Below are 16550 nucleotides of genomic sequence, written 5' to 3' on the forward strand. Positions count from 1 at the left end.
GGTTTAGGGAGGGAATTTTAGAGCTTGGGGGCAAGGCAACAAAGACACAGTCACCAATGATAGAGCAATTAAAATCGGGGATGCATGAGAGGCCAGAATGTGAGGGGTGCAGATATCTCGGAGAGTAGAATGCGGGTGACCAGCCAGGAGTGCATTTCAATAGTCAAGGCTGGATGTAAGGAAGGCATGAATGAGGGTTTCAGCAGCAGATGAGCTAAGACAGGGGCAAAGTTGGGCAACATTACAGAGGTGGAAATAAACAATCTTAATTGATGGCATAAATATGAAGTCGGAAGCTCACCTGGGGGTCAGATGTGACACCAAGGTTGCAAACAGACTGGGTTAATCTCACATTGTTGCAAGAGAAGCTAAATGGAATTAGTAGATTGGGAGTGGAAACTGAAAAAAATGACTTGTTTCAGTGATGATTGTTTTTAAATGGTAGATTTCAATATAACTTTGTCAAATTAACAGTAGGCATCTCTACAGCAAAGATCTCTCTATGGTACAATATATTTGAAAGTCACTCTGCTTGCTAGTATTTAACATTTAGTGATCATGTCTCCTAAGCGGTAGCCCTGTGGCTGTAAATGTTGATGTCTGGTTGAAACACCTTTTGAATCATTTCTGCTCTTTAGCTAGCATATCATATATTCAGCCCTCCATTTTTTTAAAATTTGATCAATTTCTGTTAGAATTGTTGAATTACAACTTGGACTTATTCATTCCTTCTAGCAGGTTAACTGGAATGATGGATGTATCCTCCTAACAAGCTCATAAAACATTGAAGGAACAGAAAGCTACAATCTGTTCAGCTCTGTCTCTATACAAAAGGTTACCCCATGAAAGCTACCAGTTTGAACCAATAATGTACTGAAGAGGAAACAACATATTGTTGATGCAGAATCTCAACAGTAGCAACACAGGAGACCATACTAATTCAGAAGTACAGCACCTTTAAAACTTTAATCACGATGCATTTTAACAGATCAATTCATAACAAGCTCTTTTTTTTAAAAAAAAAGTTGAATTCAGCAGCCTACCTAACCCCTGTGGGACATCAGGGCACATTGGTAAAGGCTTCTTAGTGACTGTAAGGTTATTTTCCAACTTCCTGCTTGACACAAAGTGATCTTCGCCCCCCAGGAAAGTCAGTGAGGTCCCATTGGGCTTTGAGATGTTAAAGTACTGATGCATTTTAGAGTAATTCCTAGTGTTAAAGCGGCTGAATATGTCGAACCTTTGGGTGTAGACGTCCAAGTAGAAGATCATCATTATAAGAAAGTGCACAAGACACAACAAGAGCACTGCTTTGCATATTCTTTCCAAAGTCTTCCCTAACATCAGTCTGGACATTTTCTGTACACAGCAAGTCAATGGAGCAGCACATTAGCTTATCTTCCAGAGCTTCTGTCACGTTCCAAGTACTACCTGTGAAATGAAAAGATTGCACTCATTAAACCGTTCAAGTATTTCGACAGGTGCAAAGTGGGTGGGCGGGGCAGGAAGGAGAGAGGCTATCACCATCAGAATACTTTAAAGTTCTGAAGACTGAAAAAAGAAGTTGAAAGCCAATCAAACTGTGTCTTTTGTGGGAGAGGGAAACATTTTTCTTCAATATTTAACGACTACAAAGGTCAGCATAGAACAGGGCCTGTAATGCCCATTCACTTAAGCTCCCAAAATCTACATCACCCTACTCACTCAAGAAAAAAAGTACCCACCATGGTGAGTTCCCCGCCCTCATGCATTCAACATAGGTGAGAGTGGAAAAAGAAGATTCTGAATGATGGAAATTAGAACGCAAAACTGACTTTGTATTTAGCACAGCAGGGCTGCTGCATCATAGGCATGGGATATGCTATAATTTGAAACCATAAATTAATGTAGCAGCCTTTTTAATTTAAACTAAAATCCAAAACAGGTTACTCAATTCTGCTGGTGGAACAGAATGAGTTCAACCTTTTCATGTTACACTCATCCATTTCACTTATTCCATGGGCGGAATTTTATGCCGTTCAGATTTTACGGTCCCGCCAAAGTCAATGGACATTTGAATGGCTCGCTGCATTTTACAGCCCCACCCCCACTGCGGCAGGGCTGTAAGTTCTAAGCCACGTCTCCACCTTCTGAAAATAATTACATCATGAAACTTGGGAGCTCACATCTACTTTAAGGAGAGAGAAAAAAAGAAGGAAACAGAGAAAACGAATAAGCTTGCATGCATATACATTCAGTAACACCACAATTCCTAACCAGCATGGAGATGACTGGGTGATTTCCCCTGCCAATCACGCCTGGAGAAAGCACTTCTCTAAGTGACTAGGACTGATTTTATGCAGGTAATTCGGATTAGGTAACTATCCTCCATTCACTGCATTTTGCCAATGAAATCAGTCTGCTTTTATCAGAAGAAGTTGTTGAGTTCTATTTGCTGCAGTTCAAATCATTTCTAAAATCACTGCTTGCTGAGTAAATAGACTTTGTTTCCTGTCAGTCCTGCCATAGATCAGTGCACTCATTGGTTGACAGTTGTATCAACAGACAATCTATCAAGACATTGCAAAACCCTTTATGGCTAATTGTTTTTGAAGTGCATTTTGTAGGCAAACATGGCACCCAATTTACACACAGCAAAAGTATCTACAAATGACCACTTAATCTTTTATTTTGTGGCATCCATTGAGGAAGGAACCTTGGCTAAAACAACTCCTTTTTCTTCAAATAGTTCCATGGAATCCTGACATCCATCTAAACTCAGGTTTCTGTCTCAGCCAAGGGTTTAACAAAACAACAACTGGAAGCACAATAAAGCTCATTTGGTGCTTACCAGGCAGACGTACATTTATGTTTCAATCTTAGGAAGCAATGGATTCTTTAAATGTCAGCCATAGCTCAGTGCTAAGTCAGAAGAACATGGATTCAAGCCCCACTCCACTTGAGCACATAATCCAGTGCTGTACTGAGGGACAGCGGCATTGTCAGAGGTGCCACCTTTCAGATGAGACATTAAACTGAGGTACCAACAACCCTCTCAGTCGCATTGAAAGATTCCATGGAACAGTAAGTGCAATTTTTTTACAACATGAGCAACAAAAACAAGCTGCAATTTTCCAATGAAATGGTTACTGACATTGCACACATGAGAATTACATGAGAACAAGCTGCATTTGTGAATGAACAGATGATATTTATTTACCTATCCATCTCAGAAGCTATGTAAATTGTGCTCATATCCTGTGTAATTGACATGGCGTTGCTGGAGAAACTACTTTTACAGAATATAATGGATTTCTTCCAATGCGACTATTCCTCGTATACTGTGGCACGAGCATGTAAGGACTATCTACCTGGTACCATGATTACCCAAGTGCTTCCCAACTAATGAACAATGGTTATAATGTTTAAATATATTACAGACTTCACCCCAATTATTTGGCCTTCTAAAGAATCAGTTCTCTCAGATGCCCAAATAATCAAGAAAAGTTCCACAGGGTTATCTATTCCACAGACACCAAACAGCATTGCAACCATCATGCCGATACAGTAAATAACTTACATTTTGATCCCCAATTTAATATTTGTAATAAAAACATCAATACAGCATTAATTGCTTTTTACAGATGGTCTGTTCGATTCAGGAACTATTCCAGAGAAACAGGTTTTTATCTTTAGCTTGGTGGTTCAGGGGTCATCCTAAGCTCAGTAGCAGCTCTTGCCTCTCTGACTCAGCATGTGTGTTCGATCTCCATTCGAAGACTGAGCACATAATCCAGGCCAACCCTTCAGTGGAGTGCTGGGAAAAAGCTGTCAGAGGTGCTGTCTTTTGGGTGATGATAAGCCAAAGGCCCTGGCTGCCATCTCAGGTGGGTGTGAAAGAGTGAATGACACAATTCGAAATGAAACAAGGAAGTTCTCCCACTGAGCATCTCGCAATCAATCCATCAAAAACATATTATCTAGTGAATTATCTCATTGATGTTTATAGGACCTTGCTGCGTGCAAATTGGCAGCTTGCACTGCTTAAAAAAAAAGTGACTAGACGTGCGCTTCAAAACATCCTGCGGTCATGAATGTTGCTACATAAATAAAAACATTCTTTCTGACAACTACAATCCAATGTAAATAAGCCCACAGTATTTTGAGGACTTGGATTATGTCTATCCTCAAGTCATTTTCTTCTATATAAGCACTGACAATGGGCAGTCTCTGATCTGAAGCACAATTGCTAAGTAGCTGCAAATCTAGTCTATGCTTTTAGGACTGTGGCCTGAATTTCCTGTCTCTGCAAACCTGACTTGGGAGAAAGTTCTGCAAATGGTCTAATTTTCATTCCAGGGGCCAGGTAATAGCAGAAGACAGGTCCGCCATCCCTGCCTCTAGAAAGAGTTTGGAGGCAGCCTCAGGGGCTGCTGGGTCCAAAGGAGGGCTGTGCGAAAGGCTCATCTCTGTGATCTGATACAAAAACAGAATTACCTGGAAAAACTCAGCAGGTCTGTCATCATAGGCGGAGAAGAAAAGAGTTGGCATTTCGAGTCCTCATGACCCTTCCACAGAACTGTTTTTGTTTTGGATTTCCAGCATCCGCAGTTTTTTGTTTTTATCTCAGTGATCTGATACTTCATCCCAGCAGCAAAAAGAAACAAAAACAACCTTCCAACCCTCACTCCTCATACCCCCTCACCCCCCCACACACTCCTCATGCCCCAACTGTAAGAAATTGGGGTCTTTAATAAGCGGGCATTTTCTGCATTTTATGGGATTAGTTAAGCAGCACTGATTCCCTCTGTGGAAAGAGAATTTTTAAACACTTTGACTTCTAAATAGTCCCTGAAAATAGCAAGATCACTTGGTTCAAGCTGCCATGTTGATGTTCCTACTTTGGTAGGATGGCATCTTCTGTGCCCCTTATCTATGTGAGTGTTTAGAAAGGATCGGGGTATGACCCTCATTATGATGTAAACTATAACGACCTAAAGCAGGATGAGGTGGTAACCACCCTGACATTTGGAGTACCTGTTCTGTATCCATTGGTCAGAATAGTTAGATAGATGGGTAAGCCCCAAAAAATGGTATATATATTGGCGTTATACTGGTGGTAGAAGGCTGAGGTGCTGGTGAGGCAGCAGTGCTCGTTAGGCAGTTGCCTTATTTAGATGGAAGATGGACCGGTGGAGGAGGGGGAAGACCAAGGCAAAAATTTCCTAACACTTCAACTAGAGAGCAGAATGCTGTTATCACAAGCTGCTAAGATCACCACACTCTGCCAGCAGTCTGTTTGTCCTCCGGGATCAGTAAACTGCTTCCAACTGTTACGGGTCATATGCTTGTTTCTGCCTAATTAGTTAAGCATCATATCTAAACATTTGCTTCTTAATAAGCTCAATAAACTATCTTAAAATTACATACGAATAGTTGACTGCCTATCTTAGGTATCTGTGGGCCCGACTCCAAAAATCTTACACATCATGACACCTCATGCCCCCCATCCACCCCCATGGCAGCTCACATACCCTGCATGACAACCTATGCCCCTCTACCCATCCCATGGTCCTTTATAGCCCCTATGCCAATTTAGTGCAAACCCATGCTCCCCCCTCACCATGTTTCGCCTTTACACCTTCCATGCTAACTCACCCAGCATCAACTACGTGCAGGCCTCAGAACCCATGCTGAGATAAAATAAAGTTCTAATTGTCCATGGCAGACTTCATTTTTGTAAAAAAAAATTGATTCATAAAAACTCATTCACTACATTTACATTCCTTCAACTACATAACTCCTTATAAAAACAATCATTTCATTCAAATGCTTAATCCGTTATAAAAACAAGTATCTTTATTCATTATTCCACAAAGGCTTTATAACCACTTGGAGCTGTCAATCAAATTGTGAGCTGACAGGCATCCCACTGTGATAATAATATTGTGAAATCAGCCATGCAGCACAAACCCTATAATGATAGTCCTCAGGCTTATGTGACATACAGAATGAAATAGCAAACACTGATTTTTTTTACTCTAGAACTTTTTTTACATTTAAAGGCCAGGAGATTTAAATTCCTTGACAACTTGGCACTTCCAATGAGTTTATCCAATTTTCATGCACATTCATGTCTAATTTTAACAATCCCAAAAGGCCTCTCCCAAAGGTATCCCTGGACCTCTCCAAAAGGATACCCTACCTCCAAAGATCTCTGACAACTTTAGACCTTCCCATGAAAGGTCTAAAGCCAACAGGTCGTGTTTTGGATGCCCCAGCTGTGAAAATTGGGTCTATTTGAAGGCAGTTTCACTTCTGCAAGCGCAGCTTCCTTTGTGAACCATGGGTGTGCAAACTGCAATCTGCCTCCATCCTCCCATGGGCAAAAATGCTGGGTGCTGGGTTCCCCAAAGCTTGACTTCCAGAATCAGATCACTAGCCCCTTTTTGTATAAGTCAGAGACCCTCTCCACCTTTATGAAAATTAGGACTTATAGGTTTAATTGGGTAAATTCAAGTGATTACAGCTATTGAGGGAGTATTTTACAGCTCAGCACAATAGCTCAGATTTTACAATCAGTGGCAAAGGGACAGTTCTTGCCAATGGCCTAGAAGAAAGCTTCCTATAAAAACCTAGTGAGTTCTGTATCATCAATTTCCCATATTACGACGTCAATTTCACTCTAGTTCCATCTAAAGGAGACCTCTGGCATCCAGAAACCCTGGAATCATCAAGCAGGCTGAGGAGCCAATCAGGAGGAATAATTTTCAGGCAGCAAATTGAGAAGTAAAAGGCACTGTTTATCATTTACTTTTTATCATTTTACAGTGAGTGAAATATAGATTGGAATATACATATGGGATTAAGGCAGAAGCTCAAGTACCATAAACAAACTTAGAAAAAAACCTTATGGAATTTATATAACAAAATGGAGGGAATTACATTCCAGATTGTTAAAATTAGTTATTCAAGGCCAATGATGGTGATCAAATGTGATTATGACTTAATACACAGTTGAAAACTCATTCAGCAAGGCTCAGCTTTTACAAGACTTTTTATATCAAGAATAGTACATTAAAAAGTTGAAGTGTGTGTCAAATCACTGACTTTGTGCTGATAACATCCTCAAAGACAGCAACAGTGCACCCTAGGGAGCAGCAGGGAATCACTAACTGCAACTTCCATATTTCTGCATTTAACTGCACATGTGCAGACACCAAATGTTGTTGCCAGTTTTACACAGCAATGATGGTGAACACTGACAAATTTGTTGTCATTAAAACCACAAACTTTGTGACAAATGGGGCTTGATTTTCCCCTCCCGATGCTGAATAAACCCATGTCAGGAGGCCCAAACTAGAAGCATGCAGAGCCATAATTCTAAACTTACCAGGCCATTCCCAACAGACACCATTTTCCCTGGGATGGGAAGCTGGGCAGGGCGCAACCCAATGCTCACGTAAAACGATGTCGGTGTCACCATTTAAATACATGCTGCAAATGCATTTTTTTCTAACATCGGTATTTTCATCAAGGCAGGTCAGTTCCTGAAGACTGTGGGAAACACACCAGGTAAGTCAATTCGTGAACCTTGGGGGAAGCAGGCTACTGAGTCAGGAACCTTTTGACAGGTAAGTCTGAACTGTCTTACCAACTTCAAGTGTCATAATGTAATGGTGTATGATGATTTAAGTATGTTTTTAACGGAGTGATTGATCATAGCCCTCTGTCCTTAAAAGGTAAGTAACTATTAAATTGGCCAGCATGTGTAAGTGTTCACATGCATCGTGGATAAAGTCCTCTTGCACATCAACAGTATTGGGAATCTGATTTACATGAGTCATCTAGACATTTGGTTTGAGTTTTACATTTACACCCAGAGACCTGTTGAGACTTTGGAAAAAAAAACTGAACAGATGCAGGACTTTTTTGAGTGAAAGTCCATGGACTTTTGAAAAAAAAGGAACAGATGGCTGGATACCTGGTCAGGCAACTTCAAAAACGGTATTGTGCTGAATTCTATAGGGTTTGTTTATTCAGCTGCGCAATATAATCCCATTACATAACCCCAGGAATGGATTTAGCTCAGCAGCAGTTGTTAACATTGTTGCAGAACAATGCACTTCATTTGGTAGATTTATGAGCAGGATAAATGTTTTGAAGTGGTTTTTGAAGGGCTGGTTGTTTATTTTGACAGATTAATAAGCACTTGAGATGAGGGAGTGCTTTTTCAAGGGGAGTTTCAATAGCTGTGTATTTGATTGACAATTTCATGAGCTTCTAAGAGGGGCTTTTTTCAACTGGAGTTTGATTGGTTCATTTTTTTTTTTATTTCCTGAACATTTCAAAGACTTCCCAGTGTTATTATATGGTTCATGAGTTCTGCAAATAGTTGATACTGGGTGAGTGGGTATGGAAAATGCATGGCGGGGGTATGGGGATGAGGCGTGAGGGCTAGGGGGGCCTAAGAACCATGTAGAAAACTGGGTTGATGCCATAGTGAATGAAGGCAGGCCTTCTAAACTGTTAGCCTCCAATCCATCTGCCTCCGTTCCCACCTCGAGCCTGCATTGTGAGGTGGCAGCCACGACTCCAGCTCACCAACTCTGGAAGACAAAATCCTCTGTTAATGGGCTGACTTTCAGAAGTCAGGAATGTAATGTCAGGAATTGGCCCAATTCCTGCTTCCCGGCCCAAAGGGGAAAATGTGGATCATGGTGTGTGCTGGATATCTGTTCAACAGAAACCTAGATCAAGAATCACACTCCTTTAGTCAAGGGATGCATTGTTTTTTTTTAAATCGATAGTGTAAGCCAATATTATTTACCCTTTTAATGTGCAGTTTTCAAATATGTAACTGTTTCTTTATTTCTTTTATATTAAGTAATGTAGTAGTGTAACTCGGTGTTTGAAGTCTTCTCATGGTGGTAACATGGAACATCAAGGTATCAGAGGGACTCAGACTGAAGATATATGAAGAACTGCACTGTGGGCTCAAAAAATAAAGTATGATGGTTAATTTAGTCAAGCGAAAGCCTTGCTAGAGTCAGCCAGTTCTGTAAGATGAATGAAACTGCAGGAGGGCTTATACTAAGGAAGATAAACAGACTGAGCTTCATTAAGAGGCAATAAATGTGCTGCCTTCTCCCAGCTGTGGAGATTGATAATGGTGTTGGAGATAACAAAACAGAGTCAAGCTGGTGATGGTACCTCAAGTGTGACCTTCAAAAGGGGCCTTGCCAGGGCACATCTGGAGAAGGCATGAACATGTACAGTGATGTAATTAAAAACCAATTAAATGGACTAAAAGCAGACTTTACCTTATATGGCACAGGGCCATTGCCAAAAAAGGTATAAAGAGTCCACAGAACCATCTCTGCTGCAGTGGTTAGTGCAATTTGATCAATTGCTCAGAAGATGTGGATAGAGGATTTGTCATTAGGTTGACCACCAGCCGGATTCCGGCTTGCAGGGAAGCTAAGCAACCAGTGTTATCATGAGTATGTACTATTGCTTAGTGGTTTAATAAAGGTGCATCACCTTTGTTGAAATTTCATCTAAGTTATTGTGTGCTGCTGATATCCAAAACAAGAAGCTTTATGACAGGGCCTTACAATAGCAATTTTATGCCATCTAGTTCTCTCTGTGGCATCAAGGCTACTAATTTTCAATGATTCAATAAATCAAATTCCATTTTTGTCATAAAATATCCCTGTATTTTTAACCAGTGCTATGGAGATTAAATCCTACAATTGTCTTACTTGCATGAAAACTACAAATGAGACATCTCTATTAAATGTCCCTTTATCTGCAAGCATTTCAGCTCTTCATATCTCTTTTAAAATCCCAGGATAGAAAGGAAGATGATGGGTAACATACAGAAGTTGAAGGTAGCATACATCACTTGAAGATAAATGGGTGAGGTTTTTCAGAAGTAAAGCTTTGGTAACATTAAGGGGTGGTTTGGAAGTTCCCTTCCAAAGGGAACTCCAGCCAGGTAACATTAAGGATGGGGGAGAGAAAGTGATTTCCTGAGAGATTACAATCTGGCAGGAAAAGGGAGGGCTTTCAGTACAGGGTAGGGGCATGGGTGCAGGGGTGGTTTGCAGCTGGGAAAGAAGAATTGTGGAAGGAGGTACTGGTGTCTGGCAGCACATGATCACAGAAGATATTGGGCTCATGTCATGTAAGAAACACAGATAGAAGGGGAGTGGAGGGTGCTAGGGCTCAGCAATATGGCTACAGTAGAGGATGTTTCAATGTCTGGGAGTGCTGGGGAGATGCATCAGTCTGGCAGCACAGGGTGGAATGAATAACCCAGCGTCTAACTGGAACGTTCTTGGATTTGGGAGCACTGCTCAGTTGATAAAGGCTTGGAATTTGCCGAATTTAATTGGAAACATGGGAGCAGGGATAGGTAATTTAGCCCCTCAAGCCTGTTACACCATTCAATGAGATCACAGCTGATTTGTGATCTAACTCCATGTACCCACCTTTGCCCCATTTCCCTCAATACTTTTGATTACAGAAACCTTTCAAACAATTTTAAAATTAACAACCGATCTAGCATCAATTGCCATTTGCAGAAGAGAGTTCTAAACTTCTACCACCCTTGCATGTGCAACTGTTTCCTAATTTCTGGTTGGAATGTTTTGGCTCTAATTTTGAGACTATGTCCCCTAGTCCTAGATTCACCAACCAGTGGAAATAATTTCTCCCAATCTACCTTATCTGTTCTCATCAGTAGCTTGAAAACATCGATAAAAATCACTCCTTAACCTTCCAAATTCCCTGGAATACAACCCTAGTCTTTGTAATCTCTTCTCATACCTTAACCCTTGGAACCCAATATCATTCTAGTAAATCTACACTGCACTCCCTCCAAGGCCAATATATCCTGCCTACTGTGTGGTGTCCAACACTGCTCACAGTACTCCAGTTATGGTCCAAACAGGGCTTTGTATAGCTGAAGCAAGACTTTGACCCACGTGAATTTTATTCCTCTAGATATAAAGCCCAATATTTCATTTGCCTTTTAACTACTGTTTGGTCAGGAAACTTTGCAGACTGGAATATGTTAGGTTCAATATGAAATTCAAAGCGCAGATCAGAAGCACTGAGATTTTTTGCACCGGTAGCAAAGTGTGTTATTTGGAGTGTTACATCTATAAATTAAAACATAGATATTTGTGGATTTCTAAGGAACTGCTTATGGTGAATCAGACATTCCACATTTCAAGACAAGAGGAGGATTTCATCTTGCAACACAAAATACTTTGTATCAATTGAGTAAGTGGAAAGCATAGAATTAGCAAATGGCAACTCTACAGGAAATAAAATCTTTTGTCCCAAAATAAGATTATGAAGGTGTTTGGATTGGCAGGTTCATGGGTCAGCCTAGAGGTCAAATGGGCTATGAGTTATTGGTGCATAAATCATAATTAAAGACATCAGATGGTAATAAAAAAGCAGCAGGCAGAGAAATCTAGGTGGGGCAGAACAATGTCAGAAGCGGTTGACAGGGAAGGCCAGCGGCAGTACATCAGGCAGGTCTGACATGTGTTGGAAGGGAGAACTGACTCCAGTTAAGCATGGAAGGAGTGGAAGGCAGTCAGCAGGAACAAAGTAGGCTGAGGAAGAAGCAAAAACGTCAGTAAGCTGTGAGAATGGAAAGTGAGCAATGGACCTTGGGGAGAAAACATTTTCAGTGAATTTAGAAGACCATATAGGTTGTTTTAAGATCATTAAATTTTATTTAGAGTTAATTAGCTTTTTCATAGTTTGGTTAAAAATGTCAGCTTAAGATGTAAATTCGAGTCTGGATTCTTGGTAGTGCTCAGTTGTGAACATGTTTTTGTTTTCTGCAATCCTAATGATGCCATTCAAGATTTATTGTTTTTAATTCACATAATGGAGAAGGAAATATAGCACCAGCTGACAGGGAGATGGGTGGTGCAGGTAAACCCCAAGCTAAGGAAAAGGTAGAAAACCTGCAAACAATTTTTTTAAGGATCCTAATAGTGGAACTCATCGACTGTCAATGCTTTCAAGTTCCATTATGAATTTGACGAAAGCATGGAGATAGATTTAAGTAGCTCAAGGCTGAAGTCACTGGAGGAAGGCTCAGAACAAAGTTCTACATAAACGAGACACCACTCTATAGAAGCCCCTGAATATGATGGTGAAAGAATGTGAAAAATCATTATCGTAAATCAAAGATTAACTATTGGCCTTGACAGCTTAACATCTAACAACTTATGACTAACACAGTATTACAATGTATAAATCAATACAACCTACTGCCCTGTATCTATGCTCAATAGTATTTCTTTGTTGTTTTAGTATGTCAGTTGTGATGTGCACCATATTATCATTCTTGGGCATTCAAGGAATAACGCTTAGAAAGCTCAAGTACTTACTTAAAAACATTCACGTTAAACAAATAAAGTGGATGAGGGTGAACTAAATTAGATCAAAGTCAGCGAAAGGTTTAATTCCCATGGGTATAGCTATTGACAGGTTGAATAATCATTTAAGCAAATATAAATGCTTATTGATGTTTTGTGGCCGTTAATACAGACATACTGTATACATTAGAGCTGTAAATGGGTACGGAAGCAGCACCTTTTCCCTGTAAGGCTTGTTTTACACTTCCTAGGGGTTGGTGGTATCATTTTCATACATGTCCTTTGTGAAAACAGACAACTGGAAAATTACACAATTCATCTAAGAGCATTTAATCTGTAGCATCTTATGAGAAAAGGATGGAACACAATTAGGTTTAGCAGTCAAATCACATCTACCACATTCCCGCCATTATACTCAACAGTTGATGCTGTACCATCCCTCTGCCAAATTCATATCCAATTCACTGAAGTGAGTGCCACTTATATTGGGCTTATGTACTATCCTGGTCACCACACATGAATGAAGCTGACACCAACTGTGACTCAGTATGGACTTGGATGAAGTCCAATATTTGCTTTTGAATTGAAAAGGTTTCATATCATAAAACATTGCAATGTTGAAATAAGTTTGTAAAACCTGCAGTACAGGTAGTGGCAACTTGGCCTTAGTTACTGTGCCAATGTTAACCCTTCAACTGCAGCTGTTGACTCTCAATTATCGTGCCCTTCTTCTGTATTCTGTTACATTCTCACCTTTTAAATACTTAACCAAAATGATGTTAAAATGAAGACAGAGTAGTCACTATGTTAAAACATCTATACTCTTCTAAATCCTCTAACATCTGGTTCTTCCAGTGATATTTCTGAGTCTATGTCCCTTGTTACCAATTTGCCAACCAGTGCAAAGAATATTTCACTACTTTTCAACTCAAAACCCATTAGATTTTTCCCTGTATTCTGTAAGCACAGTCCAGAGATTATTTGTCACATTGATATATTATTTATGTAACTAAGATTTGCAAGACACAAATGAAATTGAATCATCAATCACTTACTTACATGATGAGTAGTACCTGCATTTACATGGTGTAAATGCTTTTATATATTTTTGGAAAGGAATGTGTTATCTCCTGTATTCATGGGAGGATAATTTCAAACTCGAAAAATTGTTTTTGTGGAGTGATTGCTCAAAAATTGAAGGATAACTCTGTCAATATTTTACACCAAGAAGCAACATTATACACTTCTAGGTCAAACATAACATAATATTAAGGTTAATAGTTCCCCTTATATTACCCCAAATTCATAGAAGCCCCCAATGACACACTATTAGCCAGAAATTCCTTTCTCCTGTATGAGTGCAGCTCCAACAACACTCAAGAAGCTCAACACCATCCAGGCAAAGCAGCACACTTGATCGGCACCCCATCCACCAACTTAAACAGTCACTCCCTCCACCACCGAAGCTCAGTGGCAGCAGTGTGTACTATACACAAGAAACACTGCAACAACTCACAAAGGCTCCTTAGGCAGCATCTTTCAACCCCCAACCTCTACCTACTGGAAGCACATGGACAGTAGATACATGAGAAAACCACCAACTGCAAGATCCCCTCCAAGCCGCGCACCATCCCAAATTAGAACCATATCACTGTTCCTTCACTGACTGAGTCAAAATCCTAGAGCTCCCTTCCCAGCAACATTGTGAACATACCTATACCACATTGACTGCAGCAGTTTAAGGCTGCAGCTCACCACCAACTTCTCAAGAGTAATTAGGGGTGGGCAACAAATGCTGACCTTGCCAACAACATCCAAAAAAGAATTTTAAAAAAGCCCTTCACCTTTCAGTCAGAAGGTTGTGGGTTCCAACACCACAATAAACATCAGTATCTAAATGGGGTGAAAATGCCAACACAGCAGTCAGGGAATATTTGCATTGTTGGATGTGCCATCTTAAACAGGGAACGCCGTGTGCCTGTTCAGGTGGACATAAAGGATCCCACTGCACCATTTGAAGAACAGGGAGTCCTCCTGATCTCCTAGCTGGCATTCTTGCCTGATCAGACACAAAACAAAATTATTCATTTGCTGAACTTTGACACACATCCCTACAGGGCGATATGGTGTCATTCAATTGGTAAGCAGTGTGGGCAGCACTGCAATACTGTTACTGCTGTTCCCTTCCCACGATTTGGGGCAGGGCCATGATAGACTCAAGGCTACAGGTGGAAGCTCTGCAATTCCAACCAAAATTTCAACACAAGTGTATATTAAGAAGGAACATAAGAAACATATCAGATGTTACTCCATCAAATCATTTTTAAACAAATATCTAAAAATATAAATATGCTGCTGTTACATGATACAAAATTAACACAAATGAGAACAATGTTACTTTTCCAGGAGCTTTAAGTAATAGGGGGAGGGAAAGTCACTTTAGTCCCAGGGGACCATAAGCTGCTCTTTCATTAGAGGCAGAGGACTGGTGGTGAATTTTACCTGAGGGTCACCACACTTCAGGTGAGGGGGCAAGGTTGAGAAGGCAAGGCCATCATGAATGACCTCAGCCAGTACAGGAATTGAACCCGCACTGTTGGCGCCATTCTGCTAACCGACCCCCTCAGTAATAATACCAATCTGGAAGAAGCAAAGGAATTTTTTTTGAAATACAGTTTATAATCTGAAGTTGTGACACATCAAGTCAAAGCTTTAAAATAGTGTAACTGTAGTCGGAAAAGCAATGATAGTCTATTGTATTGAGAATTGAGGCAAGCATGAACCCAATCAGATTGACTCAACAAACTTCAGTTGCACCACTTTGATTTTTCCCATTTTCAATTTCTTAGGGTCCTACGTTAATGCCAATTAGTACTGACTTATGAGTAGTTTTGTGCTGTGGATTCATGATAGCAATGCACTGTATTGAGACAGGGCAATGCATTTTAAAACGGACACCCAGAAAGAGAGATGGCTTTTATCTGTCTGGACTGGATTTGAGTAGAAGGACCCCACTGTGAAATCCAGCAATACGAAAATGCAATGTATCTCTTCAAAGTAATTTAGTTTGAAAGTAATTTATGGTTATGGTGACCTTTCCAGCTCCATCATTATCTCTGATAATGAAATTTTCTTTGAAATATGAGAGCATAATGTGACAGCTGGAGTAGAAGAGGAAGCTGCTGAGCTGATTTCAAGTCTCGATACCCAGTTGTTAAACTACAGATGAGTGAAGGAAAAATTGCAAGCCCCAGTTAAAAATATCGTACCATACTTCATTGAGCATTCAGGAGTTAGGGAGCAAGTTCATAATTTCAATATTTCAGGTTGCACAAAATTAATTCACTTGGTTTTGGACCTCCTATCCCCTACACACAACCAAACACAAACCACATGGTTGGGTTAGAGATAAATATTGGCTAAGACACTGGGGGTAAAACTACCCTGCTTCTCTTTGAATAGCATCATGTCATGCAGATGGGGCCTCAACTGAACATCTCATCCTAAAGGCAGCATCTCTGACCATGCTGCACACCCTCAAGACTGAAATGTCAGCCTAGGTTATGTGTTTGAATCTCTGGAGTGGGACTTGAATCAAAAATGTTTTGGCTCAGGAGGTGAGAATGCTACCCTCTGAGTTTATCTGACTAAGTGGATGGTTAGCATTCTTCAAACAATTACCCAGACTTGTTTTACAACCAGCCATCTGTGGTCTAAAATTTGTAGACAAATATAGGCAAACATGACAACGATGAGATGCTGTAAATGCACACAAGGTTTGTCAGCATCTGAATAGAGGAAAGACAGAATGATATTACAAATAGAGTTCCTTTGTCAGAACTGAAGGAAGGAAAGCTGTCAAGGTTCCCTTACAGAATTGACAAGAATAAAGATGTGGGAGGAGGCAAGAAAACAGATAAAGGGGTCAAGAATTGACTATTTCACATATTAGCAGAAAGAAACATCTATTAGAATAACTTGCCTGTGAATGGATTTTTGGTGAGTTAAATTATTACAAATAGAAGATAGACCAAGTGGAATATTAAATGGAGCATTATGTGGATGACAATTAAAGCCTTAGGTTAATGATCAAAGAAAAGCAACCAGAGGCAAAAAGTAGTGCTGCACTCATACGTTTGGGTCGAGATGCATTTGAACAGT

General features: G+C 40.2%; 1 protein-coding gene across 4 annotated transcripts in view; it reads right to left on the reverse strand.

The window, feature by feature from the left end:
- The window catches only part of b4galt2 (UDP-Gal:betaGlcNAc beta 1,4- galactosyltransferase, polypeptide 2), a 405565-nt gene that overhangs the window by 357444 nt on the left and 31571 nt on the right, over positions 1 to 16550 (reverse strand). For 3 of the 4 annotated variants that reach the window (XR_005945547.1, XM_041208715.1, XM_041208713.1), the window contains exon 2: positions 1044 to 1431. Coding sequence is in view for 3 of the 4 variants with exons in the window: in XM_041208715.1 (XP_041064649.1) it covers positions 1044 to 1356 (313 nt within the window). In the remaining variant the exon portion in view is untranslated. Of the gene's footprint in view, positions 1 to 1043; positions 1432 to 7372; positions 7537 to 16550 lie in introns of all 4 variants that reach the window. The other variant, XM_041208714.1, reaches the window with a different exon arrangement.

This window comes from Carcharodon carcharias, chromosome 16 (genome assembly GCF_017639515.1).
Source record: "Carcharodon carcharias isolate sCarCar2 chromosome 16, sCarCar2.pri, whole genome shotgun sequence".
NCBI lineage: Eukaryota > Metazoa > Chordata > Chondrichthyes > Lamniformes > Lamnidae > Carcharodon > Carcharodon carcharias.